The sequence below is a fragment of the Cydia amplana genome, chromosome 19, assembly GCF_948474715.1.
Source record: "Cydia amplana chromosome 19, ilCydAmpl1.1, whole genome shotgun sequence".
Taxonomy (NCBI): Eukaryota; Metazoa; Arthropoda; class Insecta; order Lepidoptera; family Tortricidae; genus Cydia; species Cydia amplana.
In genome coordinates, this window is record NC_086087.1 from 6,944,465 (window position 1) to 6,963,404 (window position 18,940).

At 37.2% G+C, this 18,940-nt stretch overlaps 1 protein-coding gene and 1 long non-coding RNA gene across 3 annotated transcripts in view; both read right to left on the reverse strand.

Annotated features, from left to right (window-relative positions):
• LOC134657020 (uncharacterized) overlaps positions 1-18,940 on the reverse strand; it is a 46,474-nt gene that overhangs the window by 7,896 nt on the left and 19,638 nt on the right. The gene's annotated exons all lie outside the window — the stretch shown is intronic.
• LOC134656940 (phosphatidylinositol transfer protein alpha isoform) overlaps positions 1-18,940 on the reverse strand; it is a 31,381-nt gene that overhangs the window by 3,796 nt on the left and 8,645 nt on the right. The window contains exons 4-6 of one of the 2 annotated variants that reach the window (XM_063512497.1): positions 15,793-15,825; positions 7,699-7,850; positions 5,290-5,367 (exon numbers count right to left, since the gene is read on the reverse strand). In XM_063512497.1, coding sequence (XP_063368567.1) covers positions 5,290-5,367; positions 7,699-7,850; positions 15,793-15,825 — 263 coding nt within the window. The remainder of the gene's footprint in view (positions 1-5,289; positions 5,368-7,698; positions 7,851-15,792; positions 15,826-18,940) is intronic. The other variant, XM_063512498.1, reaches the window with a different exon arrangement.

The following is an 18,940-nucleotide window of genomic DNA, read 5'->3' on the forward strand; positions in this document are numbered from 1 at the left end:
GATGTATTATTATTATTATTTTTTTGCTTGTATGTAACTTCAATGTTGACGGGTAAAAGTGCCCTTGTGGCATATTTGCTAAATAAATGTTGAAGTTTGAAGTATGTACTGCACAATCGTTGACTTGACTTTTCGTAGGTCTTACTGTAGTAAGCAGTAAGTGCTGTATGATTTCATTTGAAATTCGTAATCCATTGAACTCCTTTTGAATAAAGTGATTTTATAACAGTAAATAATACAATACCATCTTGTCCAATGTCATCTTAGTTTTGAAACCAATAGCGGTTGCATTGCAAATTGCAAATCACGAGTGGAAGGCAGAAGGAAGCCAGTTGAAAGTGTGCATGGTAACCTTGCAACAGTTGCAACTATAGTTGTGTTAAACACTCACACAACAGCAATTAAGAAAGAGACAGGACGCCGCTTGCAGCAGGTAGGTGTGACAGAGAGCACACTACGTATTCGAGTGCGGCGAGTCTTTGACACAACTATAACGGCTAACTAGAGCATAATGGTGATATAGATAAGTAAATTGCAATGCACTATCTATTATATAAAACACGACTGTCGTGAAATGAATCTATAGCGTCATATTATGCCTATAGTTATATTAAATATATCATCAAATATGTATTTGTACTAATGTTATGTATGTATGTTTATGTATTATATTTATGTGTCCTTATAGTAATCGTTTAACTAATACGATGTTGTACCGCGTACAACTTATCAGCTTTGCCCAATGATTGATTGGCAGAGAATACCTTAATGGCATTAAGTCCGCAATATGCAAAGGTGCTAAGCTAATAGTATTGCTGACTGTAGTTTCTAACGTATATCTGCTATTATTACCTATAATCTATTTTTTTATTCGGTAGACTAAAATAACATTTCATAGTATAAACATAAAATGTCATTTCATACTATGAAATGTCATTTTAGTCTACCGAATAAAAAAATAGACTTTATCTATCCTTGTTTCGTAGCTCAAAACTACTTGTTTATATTATAATATTGTTTGCGATGAAATTTCCTAGCTGTGTTGTTCTATTATTAGTAGCCGGAAGCCATTTTATTACGGAAATGGAGTATAGGTAATTAATGTTGAATCGACTACCAAAACAAACTATGACAACAGTAGTACAGTTTATTAAGACGATTGGAAGGCCCAATGCCCTTGAGCGTCAGGGCGGAGCTAAGCGCTCTGTACCCGCACCACCCGCTTACCCCGCTCGCTGCGATCGTACGTGAATTTTGTATCGCTGCACCGCCACGAGGTTCAAAGAATAAGATACAGCCCAGAGGCGTGCAGTTGGCGCTATACTCGTATACCTTTTGTTTGCAGCCGTGCGATTGCCAAGTCATTATATGTATTACAAATTAAAGATATATATTTTTTCTACTCCAGCACTTAAATGTGTCAATTAAATGACTGACAGTGATATCTAAAGCAATGTCATTTGAATGATTTGTCTATAGGCTCATAAGATGACTGCTAGCAGTCATCTTATGAGTATAATACAATTGCTTTATTTTTTTAAAGATACAAGTTCCGATCATCTTGATTGAAAGAGGTATGTTTTCATTTACAATAATAACTCTTTTTTTTTTTAAATAATAACTCTTTTTTTTTTAAATAATAACTCAATTTTTTTTAAATAATAACTCTTTTTTTTTAATAATAACTCTTTTTTTTTAATAATAACTCTTTTTTTTTTAATAATAACTCTTTTTTTTTTTTTTTTGCTGCAGCTGTCATAGAAAAAGTAATGTATGCAACAGCTCATAATTGGTTCTTAAAATTCTCGGGTCTTTTTTTACAAAACTCGACTACGTCTCGTTTTGTAACTTCGACCCTTGAATTTTAAGAACCCTTATTATATCACTGTTGCATAAACTACTATGATACAGTTTTAACACCCCCTGGCACTGATTAAAATAACCGACTTGGTTTCACAGGGTATGTTATACAACGATCTGAGCCAGCCACACGCTGAGATAGGGCCATTTCGTGACACTTTAATTACACTATGTTTCACGAATAAACTACTCTATTCTATCTATAGCCGTACCACAAACATACGTTTTTAGGGTTCCGTAGCCAAATGGCAAAAAACGGAACCCTTATGGATTCGTCATGTCTGTCTGTCTGTCCGTCCGTCTGTCCGTCCGTATGTCACAGCCACTTTTTTCCGAAACTATAAGAACTATACTGTTGAAACTTGGTAAGTAGATGTATTCTGTGAACCGCATTAAGATTTTCACACAAAAATAGAAAAAAAAACAATAAATTTTGGGGGTTCCCCATACTTAGAACTGAAACTCAAAACAATTTTTTTCATCAAACCCATACGTGTGGGGTATCTATGGATAGGTCTTCAAAAATGATATCGAGGTTTCTAATATCATTTTTTTCTAAACTGAATAGTTTGCGCGAGAGACACTTCCAAAGTGGTAAAATGTGCCCCCCCCCCCTGTAACTTCTAAAATAAGAGAATGATACAACTAAAAAAAATATATGATGTACATTACCATACAAACTTCCACCGAAAATTGGTTTGAACGAGATCTAGTAAGTAGTTTTTTTTAATACGTCATAAATCCCCTAAATACGGAATCCTTCATGGGCGAGTCCGACTCGCACTTGGCCGCTTTTTAATGCATGTATACGTACCACAAAACCGGGGTTTTAAGAGTGGCACAGGAGAATACGAGTGAAAATAAAAAAATTGATTCACTCAGGTATATGTACAGTCAGCAGCAGAAGTTGCTAAGCGGGCGAGGCGTTCAAAATGACCTTGTCACGCTCTTATTGTATTAAAAATAAAGTCGCGTCAAGATTATTTTGAACACGTGGCCCGCTTAGCAACTTCTGCTGCTGACTGTATTTACGCGTACTTTGGTCCAAGATCACGGTTACGGAACGCCTACCATTGTTCACAAATAGATTGTTTTCATTTCATTCTATAAAGATGTCGGAATAGCTGCTGATGATGCAAGTGGCGTTAACAAACCTAAAACAATAATATATTCACCATTCGTGTGTTTAAAACAGTACTTAAACCCTACTTCACGGACGATCATGCATTGAGATCACCCTGACCCACGCTGAATATTATTTTTTATCTCCCATGTTTCAACAGATTTATATAATAAACTATATATTTTTGTAAACTAGATAAGTGTAGCTTTACGACTATATTTTTTGTTTTGAGATTTCTATACTTTAAAAAAAAATGGTAATTATAAAAAAAAACAAAAATACTTTTTTTTTTGTATTTTCTACTTTATTAATTATTTTTGTTAGAAAGTGCATTGATTTTGTTCTAAGAATAGATTCCTCATCCTTAATTTATCTGAAAATGATATATCACATGCCCTAGTACCTATAGCTTTAGAGAAATGTGGCTTCAATTAAAGCGCGGCAGCGTCGAACTTCCCCCCTCCCCCCACTAAATGCGCGGTGGCTCTAGATGTCTCCCGATCTTTATCAACTCAGGACCAGCTAAGAATTAATTGTGCCAAGTTTCAGCCCATAGTCACAAAGTGCAAGGTTCCCATACAACAGCGTGCAGTATCAAAGCAGCTAGAAAGACTACTATAAGACGGTTGTCGGGAAAATTGCGTGTAACGGTGGGTAGGTATAGTCGCTAATAGGTCGGTAATGACAATCAATGTTGTGACAGCAATTACTGGCAAGGCAACACAGGCATCACTTAGAGCCGCACATTATACTTATGCGTTTTTTTTTACTTGGACTAGGTACTAATAGAATTAAAACCTAGGACGTAGAAAAGAGACGCATGAGAGTGATCCTATATAAGGGTTTCCTCCTTTTGAAATACGGAATCCGAAAACACATTTTTCTTAATTTCCTATTAAATTCTTTCAGATTTATTAAAATTATTGGGTAAGTACATAAAGTCTATTTTTTTATTCGGTAGACTGAAATGACAGCTAATTGTATGAACATGAAATGTCATTTCATACTATTAACTGTCATTTCAGTCTACCGAATAAAAAAATAGACTTTAGATAACTGCAATCTACGCCGCCTTTAGCCGTTGCGTCTTCGTAAACTAATTTACATAAAGTCTAAAGGGGCCCACTGATTACCAGTCCGCCGGACGATATCAGCCTGTCAGTTGTTCGGAACTGTCAACTTTTTGTTTTAACTGTCAGGCCGATATCGTCCGGCAGACTGTTAATCAGTGGGCCCCTTTAGAAACAATAGTGCCCCCGAAACAGCCAAACTAGATAGCGCCATTTTTATATGGTAATTAAATTGTCGAATGTCAACTTTCATCAGAGCATACACAGGGCCGTAGAAAGACACTTGAAACAGCTGTCAAATTTAAAGCACGATTTTTTCCTACACTTTACATCTCTTGTACAATAACTCTTTGGTTGTTATACATGCTTATTTCTCGTGTAGATTTTTTTTATATGTAATTATATATTTTATGAGATACTGGTTCCATAAAATCTATCAGTGCGGTTGCATAGTACCTAGGTCGTTAATGACGTCACGTTATCTATTATGACTGTATTATACAAAGATATGGAATATCAGCAAGTCCGGAAGATTACGTGTAATTTCTTGCCTTTTTGCGATAAATTCTTCAATTATTTAAATTATCTGTAGGTATATTTAAGTGAGTAATCAATCAGTCATGATTTATTCATAGAATTTCTATATTCCTTAAATACGACACCTATTTCCATTAGGTATATAAACGGAAGAAAACATCAATTACTAGTGGCTCTATGAGGTGAAGGAGTAAGTACGGGTTTAGGTATCATATCGAAAATCAATGAAAAATCACATTCCTACATTATTTTCGGGATAAGTTGTAATTCATATGAACTAGCCAAATTTTATCCAAGAACGAAAAATAGACCACAACAAAAAAAATATCGGCCCATAAGTTAAGTGTTTCTATAGCTACCGAACCGCGATAAAATCAACAATCTTAGGTATTCCATCTGTCCAATTTCTTTGTCCAATGTCATTGCGTCTCACTCTCTCATTCAGCTATTGGACAGAGGGAATAAGTACCACCCTTAGGCCCTTTTATTTGAAGTTTCATATACCTACAGTACAGAGTAAAATTTATAGAATAACGGCTCATTTAGACGGTGCGAGAACTCGCATGCGAGTTTCATTACATTGCGTCATTTGATCGGTCGGCTGAATTGATGTAACCTCAATGGTCCCCAATGTAACTAAAATCGTATACGAGTTCGCGCGCCGTCTAAATGAGACATAATAGTAATAAGCATACTTACATTATTTTGGTCACCACCGTCCGGTAAGTGTAGGGACTCTATGCAGATGACGAAGTTGTCCTTCATGTAGCCAGGGTTCTGGAAAAATAAAATAAAAATTATGGATATTCCTTTATTCCATGTAATTTTCTTCCATATCAACATCATCGAAAGCAGACGATGCTGTATTTTAGTGATGGGTAGGACATCAATTTAAAATGAGTTTGTACGAGTACCTCATTTACTAAAATGAGGTGTTACAATGTCTTACTTCAAATGAGGTGAGGTACTAGCATATTTTCAGCGTCGACTATTCCATTAATTCCAACGGCGACAAAAATATTTAATGTATATACATATTTATGTATTCATCACTTCCTTTATAAATAAATAAATAGTAACATTTAATTGGAGTGCAATTCTGGAGGTTAAGAATATAACTTTTAGGAGAAAGATAATTTTAGAATCAAGTAAAATGAATAGAGGAGTGAAGTAAGACATTTTTGCGGTACGAAGTACTGCAACAAATTAACAAAATGAGTGGTACAAATGAGGTGCCTCACGAGTGAGCGACTCAACACTACTGTATTTCCCGCAAACGTATTTGGCCGCATTGACTAAAAAAAATCTTGATCCTTGAAAACAAAGTTAGGGCTCATTTAGACGGCGCGGCGCGGCGCGCAAACGCGCATGCGATTTTAGTTATATTGCGGACCATTGAAGTTACAACAATTCAGCCGACCGATCAAATAACGCAATGTAATGAAACTCGCATGCGAGTTCTCGCACCGTCTAAATGAGCCTTTAGCCTTTTTCTAGAAAGGGTCTTGTGTTTTCATTCTGACCTATGTATTTCTAGCTAGGTGCATTTGACCCATAATTACTAATGCCTCAAATAACCTTATGACGCCATCTACTTTAGCTACGCTCGTAACTCGTAAGTCGTAATGAAGTAAAAAAAAAAACAAGTAGGTAGCAAAGATCACGTCGTGATATTGCTCCCAGACTATCGTCACATGTCAAAACCCAACCCATGTGGTTATGCCATTTTTTTAGGGTTCCGTAGCCAAATGGCAAAAAACGGAACCCTTATAGATTCGTCATGTCTGTCTGTCTGTCTGTCCGTCTGTCTGTCCGTCCGTATGTCACAGCCACTTTTCTCCGAAACTATAAGAACTATACTGTTGAAACTTGGTAAGTAGATGTATTCTGTGAACCGCATTAAGATTTTCACACAAAAATAGAAAAAAAACAATAAATTTTTGGGGTTCCCCATACTTCGAACTGAAACTCAAAAATTTTTTTTTCATCAAACCCATACGTGTGGGGTATCTATGGATAGGTCTTCAAAAATGATATTGAGGTTTCTAATATCATTTTTTTCTAAACTGAATAGTTTGCGCGAGAGACACTTCCAAAGTGGTAAAATGTGTGTCCCCCCCCCTGTAACTTCTAAAATAAGAGAATGATAAAACTAAAAAAAATATATGATGTACATTACCATGTAACCTTCCACCGAAAATTGGTTTGAACGAGATCTAGTAAGTAGTTTTTTTTATACGTCATAAATCGCCTAAATACGGAACCCTTCATGGGCGAGTCCGACTCGCACTTGGCCGCTTTTATTACATATTTGTAGATATGCCGTGAACAAAATTACCCCGTAAATATACAATAACAATTTGTCTACGTCACTTCGTAGTGACGACAATAGGATCTTGTCGTTGGTCGATGAACCTTCTCTTGTACTGTACCTTGTTGCCATGGTAGCAGTAATTTCGAACCAGTTGCTCAAAGATTATTTTTTTTTCTAATAAACGTGGCGTTTGTCAATGTACGATGGTCATCTTGGCTAGGGCCCCTGGCCTTTCCTAATTCCTAACTGTGCGTACGACGCCCCCAGTGGGTCGCGTCATCACATATCATATCAGGGGCGTCGCGAAGCGATCCACATACTCGTACATTACCTTTCTATGACAGTTCGAGTTAGGGCTTATTTAGACGGTGCGAGAACTCGTATGCGAGTTTCATTACATTGCGTTATTTGATCGGTCGGCTGAATTATTGTAACCTCAATCCGCAATGTAACTAAAATCGCATTCGAGTTCGCGCGCCGTCTAAATGAGCCCTTAGCGTAGTACTACGTCGCATGGCAACTTCTTAAGGGCATCACAATGAAAGAAATTTACTAATCTATTTAATCAATCTATCTCTCTCACACTTACCGTAAGAACAGTCCGGCAGTAAGGGTAAGCGTTCCACGCCTCCTCGTGCACCTCGACATACATTATTCTTTCTATGACAGTTCGAGTTAGCGTAGTAGTATAGGCACTATGGGAAGGGAACGTCGCAAATGGCAACTTCTAAGGGAGTCACAGTGAAAGAAGTGTGCCCTAATCTATTTAATCAAGCTATCTCTCTCACACTTACCGTAAGAACAGTCCGGCAGTAAGGGTAAGCGTTCCACGCCTCCTCGTGCACCTCGAGGGACCCCTTGGGCGCCAGCAGCCTGATGAAGGCCGGCACCTTCGACGCCAAGTGGTAGATCTTGTACGTGTACTGCCCGGATGAGAACTTGCCGCCTGTGCAACGAAAATGGACTTAGTGTCTTGTTGTATAGAGTTGGAAGTTGATTGAACAATTATTTCAAAGCGATGTTCTTTCGAATTTCGTACTTGTTTTATGTAAGGTAATTCGCCAGTAACTGGCTACCTGTTAGTAACTGGCCACCCTAAACTAAAAATGAATTCTATTCATCTGTAAACAGAATTCATTTTAGTATAAGGTGGCTAATAGTTACTCAAGGCTGGCCAGTTATTGAAACCTTAGTGTAAGGCCTGAGTGGACGCTCGAGTTGGGCGTGCAGCGGGGCGGGGCGTACGGCGTGCATATTAAACAAATGCAAGCGTATAGGAGCGGCCTTAGTGCACGCTGCTCAAATCACTTGTGAGCCCGACGCCACGCTGCACGCCCCGCCTACGCTCCGCTAAGTGTAAGACCTGAGTAGACGACTTAGCATACGTTAGCATTTGTTTAACATGCACGCCGCACGCCCCGCCCCGCTGCACGCCCAACTCGAGCGTCCACTCAGGCCTTACACTTATGAATTATGTTTATAGGTGAATAGAATTAATTTTTAGTTTAAGGTGGCCAGTTATTGGCCGGTTAGATTACTTATTGTAGAACTTAAAATACAATTTCTTTCTACTACTACTTTAAACTACATACGTTTAGGTGCTAGGTGAGGGACACAAACGCGACATTCTCTCATACGTCAAAGTTGACATTGAAAAGTTAGTATACATGTATAATTATAATTCTGGCTCCCGAGATTAAAAATCAGTCAATGTGTTCATAAGGTCAAGCTTACACATAATCACATAACATACAATTGTAAATCATACGTGTATTAATGGAAATATACAATGGAAATTCCTCCCCCACAATTGTGATGCTACAATTTTATCATTTACTAAAGGCGTTATTCATAAACGTCTGCTAACTTAATCAGTTGATGATCGTCGTTTGTCCCTATCTGTCGTTATGCCATGGACATAGAGAAAAAAATACATAGATTGCTCACTCCATACATCAGTTTTAGTACCAAAAAGACTATTAGCATCTAGCATCGAGTAGCGGAACTATCAGTACTGCTACTTGACAATAGATGTAGCACCGACCGGAAAGTCTTATGCTGTTGAGATAAGACTTTCCGGTCGGTGCATGCTACATCTATTGTCAAGTAGCAGTACTGATAGTTCCGCTACTCGATGCTAGATGTAGACACTGAAATTAATAGTCTAACTGATGTATGGAGTGAGCACTCTTGTCTTACTATATTTCTCTATGGCCATGGAGTGGGACAAACGACGATCATCAGCTGATTAACTTAGCAGACGTTTATGAATTACGCCGTAATTATGTAAGTAGTTAATTAGGAAATAAAAAGGCCCATTTAAATAGTATTACTATTATCTCACACTGTTTTATCACTGGGAGTAAAGTTACATAAAATTCGGGATTATGTAAGGCTCAGCTGTTATTTGTTATCTGCGGAACATTTAGCCCCGCTCTATCAAGTATAGCCTCCTAAGGCCCAGCAATACAAATGAAAAATCTAAAATTTGCCACTGAAATTCGAACCTATAGTGTAAGAAATAGAGTTGGTTTTGCGTTGTTGGAAAATTAAACGAAACAAAGCAAAAGCGACTCTGTTCCAATTAAATAGGATTTCAATTTCGTCGAACTGAAGAGGTACTATAGGTAGGACCTTGGGCCTTAGGAGGATAGGTCTACCGGTTAACTGAGGTAGTTGGTAAGAACTGTAAGAAGTTATTATTTCAGCATTAAAATAGAGCGAATTTTCTTATCAGCAACGAAAACTTTACGTCATTCGATTGAAAGGGAGAACAAGTTTACGTCTTATGACGTAACTGTCGTCTCGTAACGTCAATCGAGCAGGTTTTATAACACCTTCTCTGCTAAGTTCAATGTTCATGTAAAACTCGTATTTCTAGGTAACATATAACGTTCAAGGCTTCCAAACCCATTGGCCTTACGATTAAACATATTTTGTATGAATTTTTAGTGGTTCTCTGCGCGGTATTTTCTTTTCGTGAGAGTTTATTTGTACCTACTTTTTTTTTGGATTTTATGGCCCGGTTACAAGACTTTTAAGCCATGACGTGTACTAATAGTTTTAGAATAATGTAGACCCCAGTCTTAGAATAGAGTCCACTGGTCTAATTTCACAATGTGTAAAACTTGTTTGATTGTATTTCAATTAAGCAGTGAAATCAGCTTATAATTTTTTTAAACAATATTTAGGTACAACCATTTTTCCTTCTGTCTAATCATATCTAGAATGGAGCAAGTATAGTGATGTAAACATCCGCGATGCATACTGCTAGCTTGTCTAGAATGTCTAGGTCATTTCTATAATACCGTCTGTGTTTATGCGTATTGATTAACACAAAGCCAACGCCAAAAAATTCCTAATTCATTGATCAATAATTAGCAACATGAAGAAACGAACACATTTGTTCAGTTTATTTGCACCCAAGTGCCTGCAAGAATATCCGGCACAACGAAGCAAAATATCTGACCAAATATTTGACTCACAGCCATATTCGAACTTTAAGATCCGTCAAATATAAGATATTGAAACGATATGGATCCATATCGTTTCAATATCTTATATTTGACGTATCTTAAAGTTCGAATATGGCTGTCAGATATTTTTGCGCTCAACGTTTTGTATCGAAGACTTCCAGAGGTACAGGGCAGTACAGTAGGCCAAAGATTTTGAAGGAACCGATTGAAAAAAAAAGCGTCTTGAATAATAAAAAAAACCTTTCATATTTTTTGCCTTTATTGCCGACTTAAGGCTTCGTCACTCAGCGCGTTTTCTGGGCGGGGCGTGAGCGGGGCGCGCCGCTTTTACATATAAAATGCTCACGCCCCGCCCGGAAAATGCGTCTGTGTAACGAAGCCTTTAGGTATATATTAGCAGCAAGCAGGTACTTGTTATAGTGTAAGCAAGAGGCACTTTGTACTTCTATCAATTTAACGTCGTTGCGTTTTTCGGCACGTAATCTCTTGGTCATCAACATCAGGACCGTATGGTTGTTTACCACCATTGTGGTACACAAAAATACTGAACATGATCGTAACTATTGTGACGTGGAACGAACGTTGAATATACTTTTGTGTTTACGAACCTATTAACGTTAAAAATAGCGCTGACAGCTGTCAACGTAAAGAAACACGTCATGTTTCAAAGTCGTACAGCTTTTAATATTAAATTAGAAGGCACCTCCTGACGTAATAAATAAGGTAAACTTTACTGGTACCTATTAATTTTTCATTCCTATAAGGATGCAATACCACAATGTTTTTTAACAGTTCGTGACATGGCAAATCTTGTAACATGGCACGAAAATTAGTACCCACTTGTGTCCTAGTAGTACGAAATATGTACCTACTCAATTCTCAATTTGAAGTCATTGTCTCGAGAATGGTGAGAGGTTTGTTATTAATAGGATTTAGTAATCATTAATCAATAATCATAATTACTCATAAAAAAATAATATTGCGGAGATCCTTCACAGATTGGCCTAGCCCCAAGCTAAGCAAACGGGTATACCTACATAGAAAACATACATAACTCAGGAACATTCGTGATAACACAAATAAAGGCCCTGACCGGGATTCGAACCCGAGATCTCCTGCTTCATAGGCAGAGTCACTACCTACTAATTTTGATTCAAATTCAAACAGGAGTTTAGTTACGGGGGTCGAAAGTGCTAATTTAGTGGGCTTATTTCATTTGGCCTGCACTGTGTCTAGATAGATCTTAGAAGACCTTCGTAACAAACAAGTTTCGATGGTCGCGCGCGAGGCCACAACTTCAATGCCGATACTTCCAGCCAAAAATTGTTTTTCCGACAGCAAAGTTAGGATAATAAGAAACTGAAGGACGCAGGGGGAATTGAGACAGCCACTCAGGCCGCCTTGGGATGTGAGATCAGATCACTTTTGGAAGGAACTCAAAGCGCGTTGTGAATATAATGTAATGTAAATACCTAATGTTAGTGGATTGATTTGTAAGATCTGGCGCTGAAGCGAAGTTATGCACGACAAATCTTTTGTTCAGTAAATTACTTATTCTGTTCTTCAGTGAAGAAGGACGTGAGATGTGCTAACGACCAAATTTCGTGAGCCATTTGGCTCAGCAAATCTATTTAACGAATGTAAAAAGCGAAAACGAACAGGTAGGTACTTTTTTCCTAATATACGATATATTTTTAAAGAAATATGAATATTAACTGGTCAAATTTTAAAAGAGGATGCAGACTACGAATTGCTCTATTGATCTATGTAAGAACAACCAGTCTTCGAGAGTCGTTTTCATGTCGAATAGCAAATTGTAAATACCTAGTAGCCGGTGGATCACAAAGCTTAAAGCTGCTCTGTTTTTTCCATTGAAAACTAGCTTGTATTAAGCCATATCACAACCCAGTACCCAGTCAATAAGTGCAACGGTTACACAACGACGATGTTGACCCATCTCCGCAGGCTATGTGGCGCTCTCGACCCATTTATTGTGTCTTGCTTTCCGCTAAGACTTTTACGAGGTTCCAATTAATTAGTTTCACTCGCACAGAATATCATGTCGCCCAAGGCCGAAGTGTAGAAGGGTTAACCACCTTTTTTTTGTCACACGTTGCTATGCTACGGTTTCTTGAGTCACTCTTAAAATCCTAGGTTTTTCGTATTTAAATGAACCAAACTTGCATTTTAAGGTTGTTATAAGACCTTTCCATAATGGGACATCTACTGAGCATGTTAGTAGAACATGGTACAGCAGTTCTTCTAACAACCTATGCTACTATTGTCTCCTCGCTGATGGGACAGAATAACAACAAGAAATAGTTGATTGATCCAGAAAATACAATAAATAGATTAAAAAGTGTCTATTTTACAATTTTTTTTATAATTACAGGGTCGTTAAATTCGTCATAGATGTAAAAGTGCGATGGATTGATTAAAATATTTTAATAGGTAGGTATATGTCTGCTTAGCGGTCTGGTTTTCAAAATGAGATTTTAATCTTAAGTTGCGAAAGGATTAGATGCTTTGTAGGTATGTTTTATCCTGATTATTGTGATTATGTATCTCCAGCGCTACATTTTTAGGGTTCCGTACCCAAAGGGTAAAAAACGGGACCCTATTACTAAGACTTCGCTGTCCGTCCGTCCGTCCGTCCGTCCGTCTGTAACCAGGCTGTATCTCATGAACCGCGATAGCTAGACAGTTGAAATTTTCTCAAATGATGTATCTCTGTTGCCGCTATAACAACAAATACTAAAAATATAATAAAATAAATATATAAGGGGGGCTCCCATACAACAAACACGATTTTTTTGCTCTATTTTTTGTTGATGATGCGGAACCCTCCGTGCGCGAGTCCGACTCGCACTTGGCCTGGTTTTTTTTTGTTACTGAGCGATCGAGATTAGGCACAAAAGGCTCAAGACGATGTATCGCGCGCTAGCGACTGATATGACACGTGTTCGTGATAAATGGGTCAATCAACTATTTTTTGTTATTATTCTGTCCCATCAGCGAGGAGACAATAGTAGCATAGATTGTTAGAAGAACTGCTGTACCATGTTCTACTAACATGCTCAGTAGATGTCCCATTATGGAAACGTCTTATAACTACCATAAAATGCAAGTTTGCTTCATTTAAATAAGAAAAACCTAGAATTTTAAGAGTGACTCAGGAGACCGTAACCATAGCAACGTGTGACAAGAAAAAGTTGATTAACCCAAATACACAATATTTTTTTACATACTAGTATACCTATAATAAGCTAGAAACTGTAACAGCTATGTTTTGCCGATTACACGTCATTTTTATTATTGTGTAAATGGTCCAATCCGAACGATAAGACGACGATAAAATTGTAACAATCGCACGATTCAGATTCCGCAAAAATGCTTGAAAACTGAATCGGAAACCTGACACGTTGAAACCATTTAACGACAGTTCGAACATTTAACTAAATATTGCTACAACTGTGCAAACACATTTGTTTTTGACGTCATCTTCGAAACAGTAGGTATGATAGGGTAAACAAGACAAATGTGCCTCATAGAATGACGAATAAGGTCTAAGTTGGCTTGAAGATGAAACAGTGTCAAAGTGCGAAGTGATGCATTAACACTCGTGTGTCTTTAGTGTTAGGATAATGACACAATAGGGCGTAAATTGTATAATAGCATGATTCACTTGCGATAGTATAAATCGTCTGCTGACGTTGCCAGGCGACATGCGCGGTGTATAATTATCGATGCAAGAAAATGTATGGTAGAAAACTTTAAAAGAGAAAAAAAGAGGAAGTAAATCGCGTACTTCTATTACTGCTTCACAATCCAATGTACAGTTAACGTTAACTAATATTAACAATAGGTATATGTCCACTTATCCAGTGGTATACTTCTTAAAATATTTGTTCTGCTAAACAGCAGGATGCAGATACACTTACACACACATCTCTTGTAATTATTTAATTAAATATAGAGACTGCTTTTACCTAAGGGGCAGTGGATGGGGTCGTTGAGAGTCTAGGGACTCTAGGGACTCTAGGGCCTACAGCGAAACACGAAAATCGTAATTTCGTAACTGCCTCTCTATCGCTCTTGCATATTCGAGCAGAGACAGCTAAAGAAATGTCAATTTTGTTTTTCGCAGTAGGACTTCTGGGCGTTAAAGAGCCGCTCGGTTTCTTGACTTGATACAAAATATTTAAAAACCTTCGATGTCATCTAATCTAGGGAACCAGTTATATTATTTCTGTATATCAAATATCTACGATAGGAAAATCACTTCACCTCGCATCTTAATAAAACAGTGCTAGTAATTACATCTAATATACACAATTTAACAACACTACTAAATCGTGCATAATAATAAGTACCTAATGTACGATAGTTAATGTTATTCATGATTACATTGATTACAAATTAAGTTTTTTACAAATGTAATTTATTCAGTTAACAAAACTAGTCAGTCTTATAATAGTGTCATTAAAAACTACAACTGTGCTCGCTATAATACCTACGAGGCAAAAACGGGAGAGATGGACCTACTCTAATGAAAATAATTAATAAAATTGTATTGTCTAAGTTCCTTTAAAGGGGAACCTGAATTTATAAGAACTTGAATATGTACGTACGTCTTTTCTTACCACACAGCTTACCTAATAGAGATTTTAAAAGCGGTCCATCTTTCCTTTCCTTGCAACTGATTTTATTATAAGTTGTCGTGTACGTTCATTTTTTTTTTCTTAAATTGGCGTATTTTTTCATTTTGCGAACAAGACGTTATAGGCAATCAGAATTGATTTACACGCGGTTTAATTAAATAAATGTGCGAAAATCGTGAAGATTAAAAAAAAACATTAAACAAAAGTAAGACATTTCTAGGCCATCTCTCCCGACTTTACCCTCGTAATTTTTAAGAATTAGAACAATTTAAATTAAATATAATAACGGATAATTCTGTGGTACCCGTACGACATCCAGAGCAGACCGAACATTCATCGTCTTCGGATTTTGTATTTGCACTAGACCCACCTTGAATGAACCGAGACATCGAAAAATAAAGAAAAAATAAGATTTACACGGGGCTAAAATAGTAAAAGAAGAAAAGGTTTTTTTAATAACTAATTGTTGTTTTGTAGCCAATCAAAATGGGACACCCACGGTCCCTTCTACTTAATCACTACTTTTAATCAGGCATGGTCTTTACAGTATTTTTATCTTCATTCTTTGGGTACGGAACCCTAATAAGTGAACCTAGATATGTTTTTTGTTTTACATACAAAATATCTAAAGTGTACACAAAAAACAATCGTCTAAGTGATTTCATAAAACATAAACATATAAATATGCAACTGTGCAGACTAGTACTAGTTTTTTTTTTTACCAAAAAAAGTATAAAATTCTCTATGGTACCGTTAATGTCTGAAGACTGGTTACTAGGTCCGCCTAGAATAAAAGGCATGCGTAAAAAATAACCATACAAATATAAAAATCAGGAAACCCACTAATTAAATAAGAAGCTGATGCATAATAATCACTAATAGACTTATAATAGCGTCTAGACGGTTAAAATCAATTCGGATAAATATTAGATAACGCGAGTGAATGATATTTTGATTGTTGAATTGTAAATGGCACCGAAATTACAGATGTAATAAAATTTACTTGATGACAGATACTGCACTTTGTTAATGCTTGACATAAGATAGATTATTTCTCGCTCTTTTATCCACAGGTTTTAATATTCGTTCCGTATTGACTTCTACATATAAATTGACAATCTCTAACTTTCTAATAACCAGAGCGTACCTATAAATAAACTAAAGGTAAGCATAAGCATCACTATTATTTCGAATTAAGACATGCTATTCATACCATGCATATATACAATTTATTACAAATAATTAAATAGGTACACGGTACTTTAAACTTTATAATACGCCTTAAAGAAACTGCCCGTGTGAATCATTAAAAACACTAGCAGCAACACCAAATTATTATTTATTTATTTATTATTATATTATTTATAATATAAAAAACGACTTTTACTCCAATTAGGGCGTTATTAGGCCCTCTGATACGGTGATACCTAATTAGTGACTTAAGGTTTGTCAGTTAAAAGAGTGGACGATTAATCTGTACAATCGACTAATTTAGGAAAACTACCCTACGCTAATTAGAAAATATAATGGTTTTATAATTTTAGCACATTTTTTAACACATGTTCAGAGTCCAAGCCCAACAGTTAAGTATCTCGTACAGCATAATGTAATCTGTCTAGATCAGGGATGTTGCGAACATCCGCATCCGCATCCGCAACCGCGGAACTTCCGCATTATTTTCAACATCCGCATCTGCATCCGCATCCGCATCAAATCGATGCGGATCTTATGCGGATGCGGATGTCAAACAAGTCGATAGAGGAACATCTTAGTGGCGGCGTAAGTGCTAGGTAATTTCGTCATTACCTATAACGAAATCGTCTAGATCCAGAAAAGTCGGCCAAGTTACTGTTTATTAAATATAACCACTGACAATCCAACCTCTAGACTGAGCTTAGGCCAATTCTTTCATGAAACCGATGCTGCCGAAAATACGGGGGTGCGGGGGAACGAGGTGAGCGAATCCCGTGCCGTGATTGGTCCGTTCAAAGACACGGACCAATCACGGCACGGGATTGACTCGAAGATTGAGTAACGCTACCCTATATGTGGCAGAGGGGGTAGCGCGACTATGCTATGTCTAGAGGTTGGACTGTCTGTGAATATAACGCACCTATATTCTTGCTCAAATACTAATCGTATCGTTTTTTTTTTCAATAAAAAAATACTAAAAATGTAATATTTGACGTTTTCTAAGTACCTAATCTTGACATCCGCATCCGCATCCGCATCCGCGGATGTGAGCCTTAAAATATCCGCATCCGCATCCGCGGATGTCAAAAAATCTGCATCCGCAACATCCCTGGTCTAGATGCCACCGGGGCTCCGTAAAACCTGGCCTGCACTAGTTTCAAAGGACTGTCAGTTGTAGTTCCACAAGCCATTCAGGCCCGGGCGAACCAGAAAGACTGTCCGATTGGCAGTGAGAAAGCTACTAGCGATCGATTATTTTCTAGCGAAAGATACTTTTTCTAAGAGAAAACTAGTCATTTTCGCTAATCTCTACTTGCTTCCTGGGCCCCGTTTCTCAAAAGCTTGTAACTTGTAATACAAGTGGAAGTCCCTTTCTGACAAAAGCTGTCAAAAAGGGACATCCGCTTGTATTACAAGTTACAAGCTTTTAAGAAACGGGCCCCTGGCCGCGGACTGGACGCCAAGCGGCGAGCGGCAAATTAAGATAGTTCATTTTATAGATGTATTTGATAGAACGCAATGTATAGTCTGTGCGGAAAGAGAAGAGTCGTAGAATGTATAGGATCCCATACATTTCACGACTACATTTATACAATTTATGAACGATTCCAGTCCGCGACCTATAGTTCGGTTTTTAGGGTTCCGTAGCCAAATGGCAAAAAACGGAACCCTTATAGATTCGTCATGTCTGTCTGTCTGTCTGTCTGTCCGTCTGTCTGTCCGTCTGTCTGTCCGTCTGTCTGTCCGTCCGTATGTCACAGCCACTTTTCTCCGAAACTATAAGAACTATACTGTTGAAACTTGGTAAGTAGATGTATTCTGTGAACCGCATTAAAATTTTCACACAAAAATAGAAAAAAAACAATAAATTTTTGGGGTTCCCCATACTTCGAACTGAAACTCAAAAAAATTTTTTTCATCAAACCCATACGTGTGGGGTATCTATGGATAGGTCTTCAAAAATGATATTGAGGTTTCTAATATCATTTTTTTCTAAACTGAATAGTTTGCGCGAGAGACACTTCCAAAGTGGTAAAATGTGTGTCCCCCCCCCCCGTAACTTCTAAAATAAGAGAATGATAAAACTAAAAAAAAATATATGATGTACATTACCATGTAAACTTCCACCGAAAATTGGTTTGAACGAGATCTAGTAAGTAGTTTTTTTTTTATACGTCATAAATCGCCTAAATACGGAACCCTTCATGGGCGAGTCCGACTCGCACTTGGCCGCTTTTTTTAGTATTACAAAGATAAGCGATCTTGACATGTCTTTTTATGATCACCATTAAAGACACGTCTAGATTGTTTTTCTTCTTTCTAATGTCAAAAAAAGGAACTATAAGAGCTACACTAGTTAGGAGCTCCTACTCTGTACAACATGCGCTTAAGTTCTTGAACTAATCGATTACATACCTCCTTAGTTAAGGAGACGCATTTCAATTATAAAAATATTATATTATTATCAATGAGTGGAGTCAAGAATCTATAAATATATGATGTTTAAATTTGAATACGCCTCATGAAATCCTAACTCGTTGGTACACGTGAAAGGTCACGAGTATATCGCGTGATTTTATTAAGATATATTTTATAATAAAAGCTTGTAAAAATGAGCGTTCTACGCGTAGCTCTGATATCCTAGTGTAAATCGCGATCTTAGCACAGAATGTCACTTCAAATCACCTTATCGAAAATCGTTGACT